The sequence below is a fragment of the Cebus imitator genome, unplaced genomic scaffold (genome assembly GCF_001604975.1).
Source record: "Cebus imitator isolate Cc_AM_T3 unplaced genomic scaffold, Cebus_imitator-1.0 Scaffold98, whole genome shotgun sequence".
Lineage (NCBI taxonomy): Eukaryota > Metazoa > Chordata > Mammalia > Primates > Cebidae > Cebus > Cebus imitator.
The window spans coordinates 2,381,046-2,403,354 of NW_016107413.1; the positions used below are offsets into that span (position 1 = coordinate 2,381,046).

General features: G+C 38.2%; 2 protein-coding genes across 23 annotated transcripts in view; one reads left to right on the forward strand and one right to left on the reverse strand.

Moving 5' to 3' along the window:
• Nucleotides 1-12,905, reverse strand: part of AKAP9 (A-kinase anchoring protein 9) — a 219,170-nt gene extending 206,265 nt beyond the window's left edge. The window contains exon 1 of the mRNA XM_037741311.1: nucleotides 12,887-12,905. The gene's annotated coding sequence lies outside the window, so the exon portion shown is untranslated. The remainder of the gene's footprint in view (nucleotides 1-12,886) is intronic.
• Nucleotides 1-22,309, forward strand: part of MTERF1 (mitochondrial transcription termination factor 1) — a 477,890-nt gene that overhangs the window by 38,187 nt on the left and 417,394 nt on the right. For 17 of the 22 annotated variants that reach the window (XR_005201539.1, XR_005201535.1, XR_005201534.1 and 14 more), the window contains exons 1-2: nucleotides 12,914-13,078; nucleotides 13,691-13,749. The exons of 1 other annotated variant lie outside the window; for it this stretch is intronic. Coding sequence is in view for 3 of the 21 variants with exons in the window: in XM_017536519.2 (XP_017392008.1) it covers nucleotides 17,813-18,946 (1,134 nt within the window). In the remaining 18 variants the exon portion in view is untranslated. 4 more of the 22 variants (XM_017536517.2, XM_017536516.2, XM_017536519.2 and 1 more) reach the window with 4 other exon arrangements.

Consider the following 22,309-nt stretch of genomic DNA (forward strand, 5'->3'; position numbering starts at 1 on the left):
CTCATACTTTTTGACCCAATAATGTCAATTCTTAGGTATATATTGTATAGATAATCTTGCATATGTGCAACCCAAAGTATATGCAAATAAAATATTTGTTGCAGAGTTTTGAAATAGTAAAAGATGAAAAACATTTAAATGCTCATCATTGAGACTATTTAGATAAATTATGATATATTTGTATAATGAATCACTATGCACCAACTAGCTTCAATAATGACTTTTATATATGCTGATTTGGAACAACGGCCAAGAGTGAACAATCAAGGAAGAGAGCAAAGTATATGGTGTACTATCTTCTGTGTGAAAGGACAGAATCGGAGGTGAGGGAGAGAGAGAAAAAGATAAAGAAAAAAAGAAGGAAATTTTATCCAGGTGTGTTAGCAAATGGATAGTAGTCACTGGAAGAATCTTCAAGAAACTGGGTATAGTGTTTGCTTCTAAAGAGGGAAAATAGGAAAAAGTAGAGGAAAGGTAGAGATACTTAGTTTTTATTGTATATGCTTTTGTATTTTGGTATCATGTGTATGTAAATATATATACACACACATATAATTTTAAAAACTAAAAGAAATATGGCCTCATGACCTAGAAATAACACACTGAAATAAAATTCATTTCCTCCTACCTTCTCCATTACTTGAAAAGGACTTAAGTTTTTTATTAGTTGACAAAAAATAGACATTTCTACCTTTACAGCTAGCTTACAATCATTGCCAAGTAATTAGAGAAGACTTGGATTTTTCTTAACATTAAAAAGTGTTTGGCTTTGTAAATATGCCAGTGTAGTCGGGTCTCTCTGATCTAAATAGAAGTGGAGATTTGATAGTTACTAATGTAGAAAAGAGTTTTGTTTGGAGGTTGCAATTGTTTGTAGTCTAAACTGATTTAACTGTCACATTGCTTCAATGTACCATGTACACAGTCTCAGAATAATTATCTAATTGGATATTGTAATTAAATTTCTAAAGATGAACTTTGCACCATATAAAATATGTAAAACATTATAAAATGTGGACTATATATGTAAGACATATTTAGAGATTAATGGCAATAGGTTTAAGAATTTATGTCAAAGCTTTAAATAAGTTTTTAAACTTTACAAGTGGGCCAGGGGTGGTGGCTCACATCTGTAATCCTGGCACTTTGGTAGGCTGAGACAGGAGGATTGCTTGATCCCAGGAGTTTGAGACCAGCCTGGGCAAAGTGAGACCCTGTCTCTACACAAAATTTTAAAAATTGGCCGGGCATGATGGAGTATATCTGTAGTCCCAGTTACTTGGGACACTGAGATAGGAGGATCCCTTAAGCCCAGGAGTTTGAAGTTGCAGTCAGATAGATCATGCCACTGCACTCTAGCCTGAATGACAGAGCTAGATCTTGTCTCAAAAAACAAAAACAAACAAAAAAAATGAAGTCAAACAGAAAAAAAAAGTTAAAATTTCAATGTGGAAAAGAGAATTACAAAGATGCTATAATGCTTTGTAAAATGCTATCTTGCTTATAGGCAAACGCTATCTCAAATCCTGTATTTTGTGGCCATCCCATTGACGCTCAATGAGAAACAAGAGAAGTAAAAGTTTTTTCCTGAAAATAAATATTAAGGATACTAGAAAAAAAATTGCATGCTCATATGCATTCTCACAACACAGGCACAAATGCATGATCAGTTTACTGCCAATTCACTAATGTTTTCCCTTCACCATCCCCAGGAATTCTTATCTGTTTCTCTTCTAAGGATGTTTACATGACTGGAGAATTATACAAATGAACTGGCACTTAATCTTCTAGAATGATTATAATAATACATACCTGCAGAAGAAGGATGTCTTTGATTTCTGGATCTTAGAGTCGTACAACATATGGTCTGACAGATTTTAAGCTCCAAGTATCTATTTTTAGACATGATGACTCTTTACCCTTATCTTTTAACAAAATAAAAAGTATTTGTTGAGCAGATACTTGCTTTCACAATATCATTTTAGCTAGAAAGCAAGTGGCTTTGTCTAGAAAGTTTGGTGAGATGAATAATTTAGTCTGTAGGAGTAACATGTCTAGGGAAGAAATTTGAGTAGGGGTTTAGATAATGCAAGCAATTAATTAAATGATTTTAGGAAAGTTGATTCACAGTAGCTAATTCGAATATGTACTAAAAATACATACAGATCACAAATCATGATTGTGTTATTTTCAAGGGCAGTACAGAACATATACTTCACTGCATAATTGAAAATATATGCTTTCAAAAATTTGATATTTTTATTAATTTGTCTTCTGCTAATGTTCACAAAGGATCACACTGCCTCATCAAAATAGAGAATAGAATCAAGGTTAGGTTTATATTTAATATCAGGAAAAATGAACATATGTTGGAGTACTTATCTTTAATTAGACAAATATTTAAAATTTTATAGTTCCAGGCATGATAATAGGAATTGCTTTGACAGCTTCTAATAGTAATTAGGTGGGTTCACGAGTGCTGTGTCATAAAACTCCCCTTGGCACTAATAACATCATATATAGCAGATTCTGCTAGGGAAAAGAAGAGAATAACTTCCTTTACCTCATCAATGGCTGAGAAGTCATCATTTTTTTTTTTTTTTTTTTTTTTTCCTGAGACAGGGTCTCATTCTGTTGCAGAGACTGGAGTGCAATAGCGCGATCTTGGCTTACCACAACCTCTACCTCCCAGGCTCCAGTGATTCTCCTGCTTCAGCCTTCTGAGTACCTGGAATTACAGGTGTGTAATTAGCCCAGCTAATTTTTGTATTTTTAGTAGAGATGGGGATTCACCACGTTGGGCAAGCTGGTCTTGGACTCCTGATCTCCGATGATCCACCGGCCTTGGCCTCTTAAAGTGCTTGAATTACAGGTGTGAGCCACTGTGCCCACCAGCCATCAATCTTATCCACAGAAACATATGCTGTTAAAGTCTGTCTTCATATGCATTCCTCTCCTTTGGCAAACCTTAAAGATGATTCCCTCTGACACTAGCAAAGTGGATTTCTTAGTTAATGTGGTGCCTGGCATGGTGTTAGGTATCTTCATGCAGTCCTCAATTTACAGATGAGCTGGGCTCCAAAACTTTGGTACTTAGAATAGAATTTCCAGTTTAAACAATGTTATAGATGGTGCTAATGTTCTGAGAATAACCCACACAATGAAGTGTTGTTAAAAAAAAAATAGCAGAAAAAAAGATTGCCAAACAAGTATCAAATAGTAGTAGTTTTATAGACACTAGATGTTCTTTATTTTCATATCAAAATTCCACTTTTAAAAAAATTTGTTTCCTTTTTCTTTGGTTTAAATATACCACTGATATTCCAGTATATATTGTGTTGAAAAAAATACCATTTATACTAGTCTTATGCTTTGGCATGAATACAGTTGGTGTTGGGGGAGAGGTTTGTAAACATGAATCAAAGGAGAGGAGGAGATTCTGGAATTAACTAGGTACAAGTTAAAAGAGGGAGAAGAAAGGGAAGGGGATTAAAGATGAGTCATCTATGGGAAAGAGATTATTAAGGTATCACTAAAGAGGTATGTATTGAGATAAAGAGAAATATCTGGCAGCTTGACATAAAGCATGGCTGAAAAGATGTTTGGTCAGATGATTTCCTACGCATGCTTGTCACTAAGTGACACTACTCAGTACAACTTTGTTAAAATAGTGAGAGTAGGGGATGTGGGGGCAGAAGGAAGTGGGAGGGCATTAAACACCTGCCGTTTTGTCTGCCCAGCAACTATTTCTCCTTTTACCACTCATGTTCCAATGGGGGCAGAGGCTTAGTCACAATGAACAACGACAGCCTGTAATTATTGCAACTGGGAGTCCAGGCCACAGTGGGATTAAGCTCTGAGGGTTGAGCTGCTGAGCTGCTGGCCTAAGAATCCTTGAATACTCCCTGGCTGGGATCAGAATTGACCCCAGAATCCAGAGTAAGGGCTTAACCAGCAGGTAAAAATTAAGCAACTCTGGTTTCAAAGGTGTAGTAGTTCTCAATTCTGGCTATACTTTAGAATAATCTGCTGGAAATTAAAAAGAAAAACAATGAAAATCAGACCAACATCTGGGCCTCATGTCAAACCAATTAAATCAGAATCCCTGGGGGTGAAGAGCTGGGCTTCAGTATGTTTACAAAACTCCCTAGGTGATGTTAATAGAAGCTAGGATTGAGAACCACAGGATATGAAGTATACAGAGGTGAAAGAGTCAAGCATCCACTTCATGGGTGAAAGTGAAGAAGGAAGCTCTACAGGCAGTTCTAGAGTAGGAGACATTTCATGTTTGGCTGGCGTGATCTGGAGGGCACTCGTTAGCACATATTGGAATTAGGAGTGCAGTGAGGAAGGCTGGGGGCTGCAGTAAGGTAAGACTTCCTCTTCTTCATTATTTTGCGTTGAGGCAGCCCTATATTATTCACTCTTCAATGGTTATATGACAAGCAGTACTTGTCTCCTCTTCGAGTGCCTAACAAGGGCAGTAGTCATTTAAAATTATCAAAATTTACTTTTTTTGCACTGATTTGTGCACTTAGGAGGGGAGGAAATATGAGCCATCTTCTTGTAATAATAAATCTACCACTTAGGTACAATGTGAGCAAACCTCCCACTAAATAGAATTTCAGAATTTTAGAGCTGGAAGGGGCCTTTGATATCACTTGGTTCACCCTTTTCTTTCAGACTGTAAATATCTCCACTAGACTTATCAAAGGCAGGAAGTATTTCTTATACTTCATGGTTTCTCTACCACCCACATGGTGGATATTATATGACCAACAATGTAATGGTACATATATGACCAATAAAATAATTTTCAGATGAGGAATCTTGATTCCAGAGTCAATAAATTAGTAGGTTCATTCATTCATTCATATAATACTAGTAAAAAGAGAAAGCTTTAGATATTTTTGAATGATATAAAATGACATAGTGATATAAGTTAATTAGAAATATAAGAGGCTAGAGTGTTTCTGATGCTCTTAGAAATGCAAGTAAATTTAATCCAATTAACATATTGATACCTTACTAGGGAAGGCATTGCATTATGTTTTATAAAGGTTAGTAGAGTATAGTTATTAGGGCCCAAGCTCTGGATTTAGATAGCCTGGGTTTAGTTACTGGTTCTTACTTCCTAGCTGTGCGATACGGGGATATTTATTTAACCTTTTTGTGACTCTCTTTTCTGAACTGTAAAATGGGTATAATAAAACCTGCCTTGCAGGGAAAATAGTACTTTACACATAATAAATCTTTAAAATATATTAACTATTACTAAACATAATATTATCTGTTATTTTAAAATCCCCACTGTCCTCTAACAAGGATGAGGCCTGTTACCTAGAGGAAACTTTATTTTGCTGAGCCTCATGCTGGGTTTGGGGGGGCTAGTGTGAAGATGGGGACAGAGCACAGTGAATTGGGATAAAATAATAGGGAGAAAAGCCTGGAGGCCTAAGAACCAATCAGCCAGTAAGAAGAAAATGTAGGCCAGTGAGTTTAACAGATATGAATGTTGTTTTTCTGTTTGGTATGGTATGTAACCCCTTGACAAACCTGCAGTGATGTCTATATTGCTCACTAATGTTTATAGGTGATGTGGTTTACTTTAGCAGAACTCAAAGTAGTCCTAGGTTCTAGGTCCAGCAGGGAGGATTGTAGCTGGCAGAGACAGAAGATGGAGGATGTTGGCACCTGTATTCCACAAAAATGGATAAAAGTCTGTATCCTCAGGAATTTTTCTCTAACAGTGGAAAATATCAATATGTATGTATCAAACTAATTTCAACATATGGTAGAATGAATTCAGTGTTATAATGATTGAACAAAGTGTTACATACATACAGAAGTGGGAAAGATTTATTCTGATTTATACAGAAGTGGGAAAGAAGTGGATTTGGGAAGGCTTCAGGGAGAGATGATATTACCCTGTGGGTGAAGTGACTAACAAATAGAGATAGAGAGAAGAGGAGCAAACAAAGGACCAGAGGCAAGGAAGTGCAAGGGTATGCTTGAGAAATGGTGAGACTACACGGTGTTAGAAAACAACTGTGAACAACTAACTCCTACCTCTAGATTTTTTGCTATGCAAGCCACCATTGACTGGAGATTCTGTTCCTTGCAGCTAAATACAATCCTTATAGGCTGCTGAGTAACTATGTGTTGAATGAATAAATAGAGAAATGGAAAGATGGTTGAAATGTAAGATCAAACACCTCAGCTCCAATCTGGGGTCTCTAGCTGCCCTAGTAGACAGTTGATGCTTTTGTCTGTCCCTTTTCAAAAGGTTGCTCCCTTCCTTCAAGTTAGTAATAGTGAGCTCCTATTTCCTTTAACTTCCTTTCTCCAACTCCAAATATTTTTTCTGGGGCTTCCAATTACATTATATCCTGCCACCTCCACCCCACTTCTAAAATATGGGATGATCATATGACCCAAAGAAGCCAATCAGAATATTTATTTTGGATTTGATGTTCAAAGAGTAAGAGTTAGAATTTCTCTCTTTCCTTTAAGTTTCCAGTTAAAAGGTTGCGACCTTAGAGATACTGGTAGCCATATACTTTGTTGCAAGGGAGAACTTGAGAAAATTAGGACTATGCACAGAGAGAAGCTGAGATGAGATGCAGAGAGAGCAGTGGATCTAATTCAATTTGGATTCAGTTGTGCCTGAGGCCATCTCTGCTTCTATTTTTCCCATAGGAGAAAATAATTGTGTCCCTTCCCCTTTTGGGTTGAGTTAGCTTGGGTTGCATTCTGTCACCTGCAGTTGAAAGAATCCTGTGTAATGGTCACTAGCAACATTATTTGTTAAGTAGTACTTTTTACCATTTTAGACCTTAATTTATCTATAAATAAGGGGGATTGGACAAGATAATCAATATTCCTTCAAGCTCAGTTTCCATTTTTCACAATTCTATAACAACTAGAAAGTTTGAGCCAAAATATGTTTAACTAAACCCTTTAATTTTTTTTTAAAGAAAAATAATCTATAAAGAAAAATTCTTAAATCAGGCTGAAACCTACTTTCCTTTCTTCATATCAACACTTCAGGTAGATAATCACAACAGAACTTTGAGTAATATCTTCCACAACTGGAATGAAGTCATCCAAACGTGATAACAAAAGATTACTTTATAATTTAGTATACAATAAAGTCGTATTTCAAAGCAAAGGGGAAATAAAGTACTATTCATTAAATGATGTTAGGACAATTGACTAGCCATTTTGAAAAAAAACAAAAATGAATTTCTACTTCATTCCTCATTCCAAAATAAAATCCAGACAATTCAAAGATTCAAAGGAAATAAAAATAATAATAATGAAAGTACTGGAAGAAAATATGTGTGCATGGGCTTTATGAATTTGAAGTGAAAATAACTTTTAAAGAACAAGGTAACTTCTCTATAAACTTGAGGTGAAAAGGACTTTTTATACAAGTAAGTATAATCTCAAATGCAGCATAAGCAAGGGGTTAAGAGTACAGGTTCTAGAAGCAATAGCTTGCCTTCAGATCTTGGTTTTACAAACATTAACTTTGCAATCCTGACACAACTCTGTTGTTTGGATATTGGACTCTCCAAATCTCATGTTGAAATTTGATCCCCAATGTTGGAGGTAGTGCAATATGGGAGGCATACAAGCTTGGTGCTGTACCGGAGTGAGTTGTCACTCTTAGTTCCCATGAGAGCTGCTTGTTAAAAAGAGCATGGCAACCCACACCCCTCACTTCTCTTGCCACGTGATCTCTGCATGCCCTTTTGCCTTTTACTGTGAGTAGAAGCAGCCTGAGGCTCTCCCCAGGAGCAAATGCTGGCACCAGGCTTCTTGTACAGCCTTGATATAGTTTGAATATCCCCTCCAAATCCAATGTTGAGATGTAATCCCCAGTGTTGGAGGTGGGGCCTGGTGGGAAGTCTTTGGGTCATGGGGGCAGATTCCTCATATTCTTGGTGCTGTCCTTGTGAGAGTGAGTTATTGTAAAACCCTGTTGTTTAAAAGTGTGTGGCACCTCCTCTCCCCGACTTGTTCCCTCTTGCCACGAGATGCTTGCTCCCCCTTTGCCTCCCACCATGATTGTAAACTTCCTGAGGCCCTCACCAGAAACTGAGCAGAGGTCAGTGCCATGCTTCCTGTACAGCCTGCAGAACTGTGAGCCTCTTTTCTTTATAAATTACTCAGCTTCAGGTAATCCTTTATAGCAACACAAAAATGGACTAAGACACACAGTCACTTAATTCATCTAAGCCTCAGTTTCATCTGCAAAAGTATGATATCTGCCTCATAGGGTTGACTAAGGATATGCAATATACTCTATGGGTGTATGTATATAGGCCATAATCTGCTAAGACCTGCAATAAACTTTAATGAGCTACTCACATATAACTGTAATTTAGCTTCAGTTACAGTTTTACAGTATGTCACCCACAACACCTAAAATACTTAGTTTATATGTTTTATTTATATTCTTTTGGTTTATATTCTTTCATGTGTTCTGGAAGAATATAAACCAAAAGAATATAAATAAAATATAAATAGGGGTTATTTCTAGGTGATGGAATTATGATTGAAATCATTTTTTTTGCCCCTTCATTTGTATTTTCTAACATGAACTAAAGTATTATGTCTCCCTGAGTGTCAGCATAGCATTGTGAATACAGTCATAGACTCGGGAGCCTGACTTCTTAGGTTGCAATGCTGGCTCCCTTACTTAATACCTGCATGAGCTTGGGCAAGTCACATAGTCTCTATCTTAGTTTCTCCATCTGTAAAATGAAGATAATATTATTTCCATTATACAACAAAATGAGTTAATATAGGTGAACTGATTAGAATTGTGCCTGGCAGATACCTTTATGTGAATGTTTTCAAATATTATTTTTCTCTCCATGTACTTTCTCTTAAAATTCCTAGCTTTTGGATGTCTTTAATATAGCAATCAACACATGAAGTTACAGTTATATGTGAGTAACTCATTATAGTTTAATGCAGGTCTTAGCAGACTGTGGCCAGTAGCCCAGTAGCCCTCAAGCTAAGAATGGTTTTTACACTTTTAATGGGTTGTGAAAGATAGAAAATAAAAAAGAGAATTTGCAACAGAGACAGTATGTGACCCACAAAGCCTAAAATACTATTTGGTCCTTTATAGAAGAAGGTTGCTGACCTTTGGGTTAATATGCTTTCCCTTTCAAATACATTTGCAGTTTTAAATCAGAACAGTTTATACCCAGGAATAAATCTCTAAAGGAGAAATTTCAAGAAATACCTTAAATAGAAAGGAAAATAGTTTCAGACAATGAAAATAGTATTTCATCTTGTGAATGTTTGCTCTCCTCCTCTCTGTTGAGATTAATTTTTCTACCAATGATTAAGAATCACGTCCTGACAATTAATTTAAGATATGGTACAGTAGGATCAAACAATCCAAAAGGTACTTAAACTCATGAGGCTGAATGGGATCTCAAATGATTATTGGGGTTCTCTTGGCCAACTCTGGCTGACTAATCCAACTACCATGGGAATTGGGCTCATATCAGGTCTGGAATCAGCAAATTTGCTAGGCTAAGTATCCAGTTCTTTGCCACAGACCCTTGTGGTAATGAATGTGGGAGCATGAAAGCTGATTCAGGAAGTCTTTAGACACACTTCAGAGAAAGAAAATTGCCTAAGCAAAATCTTTAGAAATCTTAAGTTGTTAAAAAGCAATTGTGAAAAGGGGAAAATAAAGCTATCTTTTCTATATGTTTGCCAACAAATAGAGTGATACTCTCTGGTTAACTTTATCTACTACTTTAATTAGCTTTGAACAACGGGAAACATTTTATACTTTATGCAAACAAAACAGCTGGAGGCAAGAGAATGGAGTAAGGGAGTCCTGGGTAGAAACCTGATGTTCCTCTGACGGCCCTCAAGTGAGTCACATAGGAAGCTAGCAGGTCTGTCCATGAAGTTGATGTGGGGATGGGGCAGGCATTTGTCTGCTGAATCCAGGAGACTGTGGGTATTATATCATCTGAAGGGAAGGGTGGGAGGAATGAAGCGCCACTTTCTTTTTGACCTTTCTTTGGGCTTGCTGAGATTCAAACATGAATAAATGGTCAATTGAGGGGCTGTGGTTTGCCAGAAATCTATTTGCATGAAGCAGGAAGGACACTTCCAGGGCAGAGGAACAGACACATTTGGCACAGTTAAAAAATTATTAATTATAAGAGGCAGAGGCACTTCTGAATACAGCACAGATTCTGTGTTCAGACTTGACTTTCAGCCCAGCTTCTGAGTATCTTAAGTCCAACATGCTGCGATTACAGGTGTGAATCACTGCACTCAGCCACTTTATTCTTCTTAATTACATCAACTTGGTAGGGACATGGGTCTGCTATGGTCTTGGGGAAGGAGATGGAGGAGGCATGTAGAGGAGAAAACATTCAGGCTGAAAGTAAGACCTACCAGTAGAAATAAGGTCCAGGAAGGCAGGGGGCTTTGTCTTGGTTTCCACTATATCCCCTAACCAGAAAACAGGGCCTGGAATGTGCAGGTGCTCAATAAATGTTCATTGAATAAACACATGAAATACAGGAAAGGTATATACAGGTCCTATGTAAAACAGCATAAAAGACAATGAGGCAGTAGTCATTGCTCTTACTGGAGGCAATGACATTTCAAAAATCATTGAAGAAATACAATATCCTAACCCAGCCATGATTACACTTCTATTGTTATACTTTCAGTATTTTATAATATGCATTTAAAATAGATTTGTAATCAGAAAATTTCTGATGGGAAATATGGAACTTATTTTCAAAAGAACCAATCTGCCTTTACCTACAAAATGTCACTAAAAACCAACATAGGTGATGTTAACTAAGTAAGTCTGAAATAACTCTTGATAGATTTCAATACAACAAAGTATGTATAAATCTTAGACTTACTGGTAAAGGAAGTATAAGACATGCATTCTCTTGCTAGTTCCTACTCTATGGGTTTCAGTGTTCTTATTTGTAAAATGAGAGGGCTGGGGCTCAGTAATCTCAAAGGCTATTTTATTTAATTTAATCTCTAAATTTTATTGTTTTACATTCTGATTTTAAAGCAGTTTGTGTGTGCTTGTGCATGTGTGTGTGTGTGTATATATATTCACACACATATACATAAAATATATAGAATATATAGTAATATTAATTCGGACATAGGAGCTTCTTCCATGCAGAGGGAATATAGATTTTAGAAATTCACATTTAAAAAGCCATTTCCAATTTTGGGGGACTAATTTTTACCTGGAGGAATTGCAGTAAGTAGTTTTACTCAATAGATAGGCTGATTATTAGTATTTTAAATTCCCAAAGATAAATCTTTATCTTTCTAAACCAACAAAACAGAGAGTTAATGAAAAACAAAGTGACAACAACCCAATTAGGAGTAATCTAAGGGTAAGAGTGACAGTAAATCACAATTGGTTCATTGGCAAAGAAATGCGATAAAGAGGCCAGGCACGGTGGCTCACCCCTGTAATCCCAGCACTTTGGGAGGCCAAGGTGGGCAGTCAGGAGATAGAGACCACCCTGGCCAACATGGTGAAACCCCGTCCCTACTAAAACACACACACACACACACACACACACACACACACACACACACACACACACACACACACACACGCCGGGCATGGTGTCACGCACCTGTAGTCCCAGCTACTCGGGAGGCTAAGGCAGGGAAATGGCTTGAATCCAGGAGACGGAAGTTGCAGTGAGCTGAGATTGCGCCACTGCACTCCAGCCTGGGCAACAGACCGAGACGCTGTCTCAGAAAAAAAAAAAAGGGATAAAGAAAATTATTTTTCTTTTTTGAGACAGAGTCTTACTGTGTCATCCAGGCTAGAGTGTAGTCGCACAATCACGGCTCACTGCAGCGTCAACCTCCCAGCCTGAGGTGATACTCCCACCTTAGCCTCCTCAGTAGCCGGGACTACAGTAGCCTGTGACTACGCCTCGCTAATTTTTTGTAGAGACGGGGTTTCACCATGTTGGCCAGGCTGGTCTTGAACTCCTGGCCTCAAGCCATCCTCCCGCCTTGGCCTCTCAAATTGCTGGGATTACAGGCATGAGCCATTGCGCCCGGCCAGAAAATTATATCATTAGGCTCGTACATGGAGGAGTTAGTAATGCATGAATTTTTTCCTCCTTGTAGAATTCAGGATAAACCCTGTTGATCCTGTGTTTTTCTAAGGACCAAATCACCACTCTTTCCTGAGGGTAACTCTACAGATGTGATTAATTCATTAATGTAGATATTATCTTTCTTTTGATGGTCACGGGATAATTGCTTTGAATTGAAGCTATTATCTCCTCCATTGTCACCATCACTAGGCAGGACCGCATGGTTTAAGGCAACGCCTCGGGTAGGAGCAAAAACGCATCCACTGTGGAGATGAGGTTTCGGTTGCCTCCATTCTTTAATTTAAATAGCGCAAACCCGTTACCAGGTCAAAAGAACTATATTTGAATTCGAGCTGCAGGAGGTAAATCGAAGTATACTAGAATTGATTCCTAGCCTGCTTGAAGGCGGATGCTGAATTCAGACCAGCAGTCACACTCCGGGATTTCCACAGTAGTTCATGAAAGAATGAGAATCTGGGGCTAAACAGAGTAAACACACCCGCTTTTCCTGCACCAGAAAACGCCAAGATGTTCATAGGCATCGTGTTAGTCACATTATCAAAAACTGCAACATTCATGTAAATAGTGACTTTCCCACCACGTGTCGTCGGCAGGCAGTGGATGCCCACGATAGGATGCCCTACAGTTCTCCACAGTCATCTGCCCAGGCGACTGGGAGTCCCTGGTCCCATCCCGCCCTCCGAAATCCGTGAAGGGTGTTCAATACCCGCGCTCACGGCGGTCTCTTGCTGCCCCCTGCCAGGGCCCTACCGTCGGGCTACGAAGGGCTGAAGTACCGCCCCGAGAGGGCGCAGGACCCATGACGTCACCTCTGCGCGCGACCCGAGGACGGAAGTTACTCTGCTCCACTTCCGCTCCACTTAGCCACTCCGGACGCCAGAGGCGGAAGTAAAAGCCATATACAGCGGGTGGGTACAGTTCAGGTTGGGGCTGGGAAGGTGGTGAGGCTGTGCTTTACTTTCTTTTTGTGAAGAAGTGGGTCTGGGTGACTGCTATACAGTGCAGCCTCTTGTAGAATTGCGCTTGGAGTAGGAAGCGGGATGGAAAGAGTCTTCGGTGTGGAATTACCTTGGTTTTGAGTTAGGAAAGAATCCCTCCACTGGGTTTCGAACCTTGGTTTTGAGTTAAGAAAGACCCCCTCCCTGGGTTTCGAACCCTAATGCTTCAGCTAGCGAACACCGGCTAGTATGGGAGCTCGGCGCTGTTTCAGGTTTTGTAATTTAAGGCTATGTCTACCTTTTAAGTTGTGGGGTGTAAAGCGAGACAATGTATATGAAGCACTTAGCTCTGGTTTTATAAAACATGTTCGTGATTCCGCTACCTTTTCCCATCATACGCCGTCGTGTACTTGCCGTTTTCATTTCTGTATGTTTGAGAGATGATGTTTGCAAGAGGCAGTGAGGCTCACTAGAACATATTGCAACGAGAACGTTAGCTGGGATCCAAATCTTATTTTGTATTAGGAAAGCCTGATATATTTTGCCTTTGTGTGTGTGTGTGTTTGTGTGTGTCATCTCTAGAGACAGTTGTTCTCCAGCCTTTATGGAGGGATGCAGAGCCTTTCCTTAAGACAAACAAGGTAAGAAATGCATGTAAAGATCTCCAAACTTAGCTTGCTGTGTCAGAAGAAACCAGCTGGAATGTGGTATCTTAGGGCCAGTGATTAGTTATTTCTGTTAACAGCCTTTTTAACAGGCCAGTTGTGGGGCAGAGGGGAACGGAAATCTTTTTTTAGACCACTTATACTACAACCGTAGAGATTTTCAGTGTGTTTATTAAGTTTGAACATTAGCCCTTGGGATAATGGTTTTGATTAATTTAAAAAGTCAGCTTGAGAAATAGATTGAAGTCAGTTTCGGAATAGGTACCATTTTTGAAATTTGTACATGAGGAAAATTGATAACTCTCTTGTATTAGGCTATTTAGTTGTTCATTTATCCTGCTAGATAATATGAGTATTTTGAATGGAAATCGGTTGCTTAAAAGTAAAGCATCATAGAGAATTTTGAAGTGTGACTTTTTTGGTGCTAGAAACTGAAAACTAGATAAAGATGATATGTATTTTCCATTTTTTTTTTACACCTAAGGCCAGTTTTACTTGTTTAAATTTTTTTGTCTGACTGCAAAGTAACACATGTAAATAAAGTCCCGATATTTCAAAGTAGTGCGTAGACTCCATTAATCTTTCAGAAATAGATGTCATTCCACTTACCCCCTCTGTGTATATTAATATCCCCCCCCCCTTTAATATACTTGGCATTATCCATACTGTTAGGCAGTTTGTCATGTAGAATATCTTGGACATCTTTTGATTGCAGTAAATCGACCTTTATTTTTGGCACCTTTATAGGATATCGTATTGATGTACTACAATTTATTAATCATTCTTTTGGTGGCCATTTGGGTTTCTTCTTCTTTGCTATAGCAAATGATGTTATGATGGTCATCCTTTTTCTTTTTTTTTTTTTTTTTTAGAGACAGAGTCTTGCTCTGTTGCCCAGGCTGGAGTGCAGTAGTGCAATCTCAGCTCACTACAACCTCTGCCTCCCGGGTTTAAGCAATTTTGTGCCTTAGCCACCCAAGTAGCTGGAATTAGAAGCATGCGTCCTCATGCCTGGCTAATTTTTGTATTTTTAGTAGAGATGGGGTTTCATCATGATGGCCAGGCTGATCTCAAACTCCTGGTCTCCCAAAGTGCTGAGATTACAGATGTGAAGCCACCGCGGTTGGCCTGGTCATCCTTTTTCTTAACAAACATGTATTCTTGTCTTTTTTTCTTTTTGAGATGGGCTCACTCTGTCATCCAGGCTGGGGTGCAGTGGCTTGATTATGGCTCACTGCAGCCTCGACCTTCTGGGCTCAAACAGTCCTTCAGTGTGACAGGGTGAGAACTACGAAGAATAGAGAGGTTGGGTTTTAAAGAGATGCCAAAGAAGCTGAATCTACATGATTTGATGACTGGAGTTGAAGAGGAAGAAAGCAAAGCTCACTTTTAGATTTTTATCACGAATGACTCTATAGTGATAGTGGTGTCTTTAGTCAGAAGAAGCAAATTTGGGGACTGGGAAAGAGACTCAAGTTTGGGGCATGTTAATTCGTGTGGAAGATACTTCTGTGGAGGATGAGTTATACATAAAACATCAAATTTACTTGTGACAGCTTTAGAAGAAACGTTTATGGATTTATTTTTGTTAGGAATTTTGGCACACATTTTCACTTGTTTTTAATTTGCCGTTAGTAGAATTTCTGTTGAACGGTCTGTGGCTTGTTCAGCCCTGTTTACCGTGATGCTGATAGTCTCAGTAAAGTGCACTATGTAGTAGTCTTCACTCATTTTTGATTGTGTACATTGTTAGTAAAAATATGCCTATAATATATGTACACTTGTTTGTTGATTATATGTCTTACAGTACAATTACATTGTTTATGTGTAAAGAATTTTTCAAAGTCTAAGCCAGACATAAATTGTAGTTTTACTATTTTCTTCCTCCATTCCATTTTATCATCTTGGACCTCTCTAGAAAGTACTGGCCTATCTCCAGCTATGCAGTCTGCCTCATTTTTCCAGTAGAGGTCACTCGAGCATCAGACTGTTGAGCTATGCAAGGTAGAGCCTTCATTCTTCAGTTAGAGAGAGAATTATATTTTAAAGTTTTAGAGTTTCTAAATTCACACATTTTTGGAAGAGTATGTAGTTATAGAGTAATATGTGGTATTATGGAGAAGTGAATACTGAGCTCAGTAGAGTATCGATCAATTTGAAAATGTACTTTTGTTGTTTGATATTTATGTTGTGAGTGCCCTGCATTTCCCTTTGAACATTACTTGATTCTATAGTTGTGGAATCTTTTCCCAATTCTGTGAGAATCTGTAGATTTCGTGAGCCACAGGAATGTTCCCTGCCTCTAGGCATAATCAAGTTCTTACTAAAATTGGAGTAATTGAAAGGGTAGACACAAAGAGGCTTTCTTTGAAATTGATCTAAAGCAGTATTTTTAGCCCACAGAGGTTAGTAGTGGGTTGGAATCATCTATCTCTATTTTCTGTTTTATGCTTAATTAGGAGAAGGAGAAAAAGGAAATGCATTTTCTAAGTAAGAGCCCATGGTAGATGATTAGAAATGAAGCACGAACTTTGTTACAGCTATATATTCTGAAAAGGCAATAGTACAGTTTAAAAAATATATATATTCTGCTATGTGACTCAGGCACAAGTAGCTTAGTAACAAATCATCAGATGGGCCGAATAACAGAACACTTTTTCTGTTGCTTTCCTCATAAAATATTTCTTATAAAAATGGAAATGTTCATTTTAGTAGGGACCTATGATTATGAATATAAATAAGTTTGTATGTTTTGGGCCACATTTCTAAATGATCAAGTAAATTAGTTATTAAGGTTTTAGTCACATGCTAGAAGCTGCAAGTTGAAAGTGTTGTGCAGCAGATGCAGACAGCCCAGAATTAATCTTGTGTAATATGGTGATGGAGAAGGGGAGAATGGTAAAAGTAAAGTTTTAATGTTTATATACAGTTTCACATGTGGGCTGTGTGGATTTAATATCTCAACTAGATCATTTTGAAGATGAAAATTGGTTTGAAATTACTGGGTTGCAAAGTAGGGAATGATAGGGTAAACCAAATGAGATGGAAATTGTGATCCAGAGCTGTTGACTAGAGGTCTATATAAGCAAAGAAGAATTAAGGCTTTAATGGTAGCATGGCTATACAGGGTACCATGAATCTAGAAAAAGGTGTTCAAGATGGAAATTAATCTGAGATATTGGTTTTTCAGGACAAGATTTAGAGTTTGAAAACCGGGATGTCAGAGGCAGAGAAATCTAGTGTCTATGGGGAGGGCAAGGTCAAAGATCTGAAAATTGAAATATAAGGCAGAAATGAAAGTTCATTGTAAGAAATAAGTCAGGCCTGTCATGGTGGCTCACACCTATAATACCAGCACTTCAGGAGGGCAAGGCAGGCAGATCACTTGAGCCCAGGAGTTTGAGACCAGTCTTGGTGTCATGATGAAACCCTGCCTCTACAAAAAAGTAAAAATAAAAAATTAGCTGGGCATTGTGGTGCATTCCTGTGGTCCCAGCTACTCAGGAGGCTGAGGTGGTAACATCACCTGAGCCCAGGGAGATGAGGCTGCAATGAGCCATGATTGTGCTGCTGCACTCCAGCCTGGTTGACAGAGTGAGACCCTGTCTCAAAAAAAAAAAAAAGTTTGGAAACCAGGAGGACAAAGCAGAGATGGAAGCCAGAAGGACGAAGCAGAGATGCAGTGGGTCAACTGTTTTTAGGTGCCCAAGGCAGGCAAGGGTGAACAAAAAGAGCAAGAAAAAAAGCAAGAATAATTCTGGGGCACTAATGGTGCCCAATCCTGTTTTCTTTATGTTAAAAATGGAAGCAACCCTGTGCCCACCGATAACAGAAGCAGTGAGCTAGGGAGAGACGGTGTAGTGGCTGAATTCTTAACACAGTTCTGGAGAGCTGGAGCTGAAGGTGTGTTCTCATAGAAAGGACCATGATGCTCATAGGATCATAATGTGGTCATTTAGTTGTTTGACACATACATTTGTGTAATATTTTATGTGTTGTTTTATACAGCATTTAAAAAAGTTTGGACTACCTAACCATTATGGCAGCAGGAAACCTCTGGTGTATGAGAAGTAACTTTCTCTTTGGTTCAAGATGTTGGATGACACGATTTTCATCAGAAACTGTCTTCAAATCAGTTTCATTTAGGCTTTTTGGTGTGAAGTATCGTAATGCAGACAATGAGCCTTCGGAGAATGAGGAGCTACTGAACAACTTACTTACTATGGGAGTAGATATTGTCATGGCAAGGAAACGACAGCCTGGAGTTTTCAACAGGATGATTACCAATGAGCAGGATCTGAAAATGTTCCTTCTTTCCAAAGGAGCTAGCAAAGAAGTGATTGCTAGCATTATATCAAGATATCCACGAGCCATAACACGTACTCCTGAGAGTCTTTCAAAACGGTGGGATCTGTGGAGAGAGATTGTGACATCAGACCTTGAAATTGTAAATATTTTGGAACGTTCTCCTGAATCCTTTTTTCGGTCCAGTAACAACCTAAACTTAGAGAATAATATAAAGTTCCTCTACTCAGTTGGATTGCCCCGTAAATGCCTTTGCCGATTGTTGACCAGTGCCCCTCGTACCTTCTCCAATAGTCTTGATCTGAATAAACAGATGGTTGAATTTTTGCAGGCAGTCTGTTTGTCATTGGGTCACAATGATCCCACAGATTTTGTCAGGAAAATAATTTTTAAAAACCCTTTTATCTTAATTCAGAGCACCAAGCGGGTGAAAGCTAACATTGAATTCTTACAGTCTTCTTTCAGCTTGAACAGTGAGGAACTGCTGGGACTGATATGTGGTCCAGGAGCTGAAATCTTAGACCTTTCCAATGACTATCTCAGAAGAAACTACACAAATGTCAAAGAGAAGTTGTTTTCTCTTGGATGTATTGAAGAAGAGGTACAGAAGTTTGTCTTAAGCTATCCAGATGTGATCTTCTTCGCAGAGAAAAAGTTTAATGATAAAATAGACTGCCTCATAGAAGAAAACATTAGCATTTCACAAATAATTGAAAATCCTCGGGTTCTGGATTCAAGCCTAAGTACTTTAAAAAGTCGAATCAAAGAATTGGTAAATGCTGGCTGTAACTTGAGTACATTAAACATCTCTATTCTATCTTGGAGTAAAAAAAGATATGAAGCTAAATTGACAAAGTTAAGCAAATAAAATGCTGTTTGGGGACTTTAAAAGTCATAAAATATCTTTTCATTTTGAATTTGGGCCTTTCAAAAAGGAGAGGTTCACTTTCTTAACTGTGTGTGTGTGTGTGTGTGTGTGTGTGTGTGTGTGTGTTTATAAAATTTTTTTTGGATATTTTATGGTTCATAAAAACTCATGGTTGGATATGCTCAGGTATAGTCCTCCTAGCTGTCTTATCTCTAGTTTAAATTAATGCAACATACCATTATATGATACAGACTGTGGATGCTGTGCAGATTGTAGTTCCTCAGAAATGGTGGTTCCACTGCAGAACAATGTGTAGAAAGAAAGTACAAAATAAACTTGTGGTTTCTGTTCAGAATAAAAAGTGACAGACTCAAAGTAGAATGCCAGTAAAAATAGTGAAAATCTGGCCGAGTGTAGTAGCTCATGCCTGTGATCCCAGCACTTTGGGAGGCTGAGGCTGGAGGATCACTTGAAGTCAGGAGTTTAAGACCAGCCTGGCTAACATAGTAGGACTCATGTCTCTATAAAAAAAATAAATGGGTGTGTTGATGTGTGCCTATAGTCGCAGCTACTCTGGAGGGTGAGGAAGGAGGATTGCTTGAGCCCAGGACATCAAGGCTGTGGAGAACTATGATCATGCCACTGTACTCCAACCTGGGTGACAGTGCAAGACTCTCTCTTAAAAAAAAAAAAAAAAGTGAAAATCTGACAAAATAGGAAGGAGAAATTTTTCATCCCAAGTTTCATGTTCTCCATTTAAAGCATTCATATGCTTCCCCAGCTTCAGCCCCAGGATTTACTGTAGGTGTATCCTGATTTCTTTGAGGACAAGGGCAACTGTGGTAGGCAGAATAATGGCCTCCTAAGGAGGCCAGTGTTTTTAATTCTCAGGAACTGTAAATATGTTATGCTACATTGCAAAACAATTTTGCAGAAGTGATTAAGTTATAATGTTACTAAGGGACTTGAGATGGGGAGATTATCCTGAATTATTTGAGAGGGCCTAGTATAATCATAGGGGTCTTTAAAAGTTGAAGAGGGAGACAAAAGAGGAGGTCCAAGTGAGCCTGTATAAAAAAGACAGCCACTTTTGTAGGAGGTCAAAAGTTGGCTTTGAAGGAGGAAGGGGGTCTGTAAGAAAATGGAAAAGGCAAGGAAACAGATTCTCCCTTAGAGTCCCCAGAAAGTATTGCAGCATTGGTGGCACCTTTTTAGCCCAATGTGATCAATGTCAAACTTCTGACCCACAGAACCATAAAATGGTAAATTTATGTTGTTTTAAACCACTGAGTGAGTGATAATTTGTTACAGAAGCAAATATGTTAACATTGCAACTAAGTTGATTCATTACATTATAGGTGAAGTCACAAAATACAGTCCTTTAGTATTGTCTATATTTCTTCCTTTTATAAGAGTAATTATATTTTAAAAATCTACCTATCCTTCTGGAATCGCTAATGTTAGTAGTGTTTATAAAGTCTTAAATGTGTGCCTAATGTGAATAATAAATCTAAATAAAGGAATACTTTTGCCTAATACAGTTGAAAGAGAAATAATTCCTGTGTATTTTGTTGGCATTTCATTTAATATCAAAGAATAATTTTCAGAGGTATTAAATTAAAAAATTACAAATCAGATAATGTCGGTATTTTCAAGATACTCACAGTCCAACTCTGACATAAACTGAAAGAGATGAGACAAATTATATGACCTTAATTTACCTTTCGTTATTTTCCAGAGGCATTTGTTTCTAAATGTGGTTTTTTTTTTTTTAATTGCATTTTAGGTTTTGGGGTACATGCGAAGAACATGCGAGATTGTTGCATAGGTACACACGTGGCAGTGTGATTTGCTGCCTTCCCCCCCTTCACCTATATCTGGCATTTCTCCCCATGCTATCTCTCCCTAACTCCCCACCCTGCACTGTCCCTCCCCTATTTCCCCCCAACAGACTCCAGTGTGTAGTGCTCCCCTCCCTGTGTCCCTGTGTTCTCACTGTTCAACACCCGCCTATGAGTGAGAACATGCGGTGTTTGATTTTCTGCTCTTGTGTCAGTTTGCTGAGAATGATGGTTTCCAGGTTCATCCATGTCCCTACAGAGGACACAAACTCATCGTTTTTGATGGCTGCGTAATATTCCATGGTGTATATGTGCCACATTTTCCCTGTCCAGTCTATCATTGATGGGCATTTGGGTTTGTTCCAGGTCTTTGCTATTGTAAACAGTGCTGCAGTGAACATTCCTGTGCATGTGTCCTTATAGTAGAATGATTTATAATCCTTTGGATATATACCCAGTAATGGGATTGCTGGGTCAAATGGAATTTCTATTTCTAGGTCCTTGAGGAATCACCACACTGTCTTCCACAATGGTTGAACTAATTTACACCCCCACCAACAGTGTAAAAGTGTTCCTATTTCTCCACATCCTCTCCAGCATCTGTTGTCTCCAGATTTTTTACTGATCGCCATTCTAACTGGCATGAAATGGTATCTCAATGTAGTTTTGATTGCATTTCTCTAATGACCAGTGATGGTGAGCATTTTTTCATATGTTTGTTGGCTTCATGTATGTCTTCTTTTGTAAAGCGTCTGTCATATCATTTGCCCACTTTTGAATGGGCTTGTTTGTTTTTTTCTTGTAAATCTGTTTTAGTTCTTTGTAAATTCTGGATATCAGCCCTTTGTCAGATGGGTAAATGTGGTTTTTGAATTAAGTAACATAATGGTGCTCAACCTTTTAAACCTCATTTGCTATCAGTGATGCCACAAAAAACCTTATTCCTACTATTGATAAAAACAATATGCCTACTTTTCTAAGGCCATTTATATATTCAACAATACTCTTAAAATTATCTTTGTTTAACTATTTGATGGCAAGCATGGCATACTTTCGAAAGCATGAGCTTTAGAGTAATGTATCTGGGCACCATTCCTGAATGACTTGTGTTAATGTTTTAAATTTATGAAACTTGTTTTTTCATCTGTAACACTAGAAATAGACCTTGCAGAGTTGATAATAAGCAAATGAAAATGCATCTCTAAGGTTTCTTTCACATAGTAATGGTTCAATCAATGATAGCTGTAATAAAAATACAGTATTTTAAAAAGCAGTTGTATTTATACATAATTCACATATTCAATTTGCCTAAAGTCTGACACAGTTCTGCATATATATAGAGAGAGAGAAAGAGAGAGAGAGAGAGATGTGCAACTTTATTTTCCATTGCTTATAGTACATTTATAATTTATTAGATAATTTGTAAAGAAAGTGAATTTATTTCTTAGAGCTATGGAAGCTGAGAAATCCTAGGTTGAGGGGCCACATCTGGTGAGAGCCTTCTTGCTGGTGGGGACTCCGA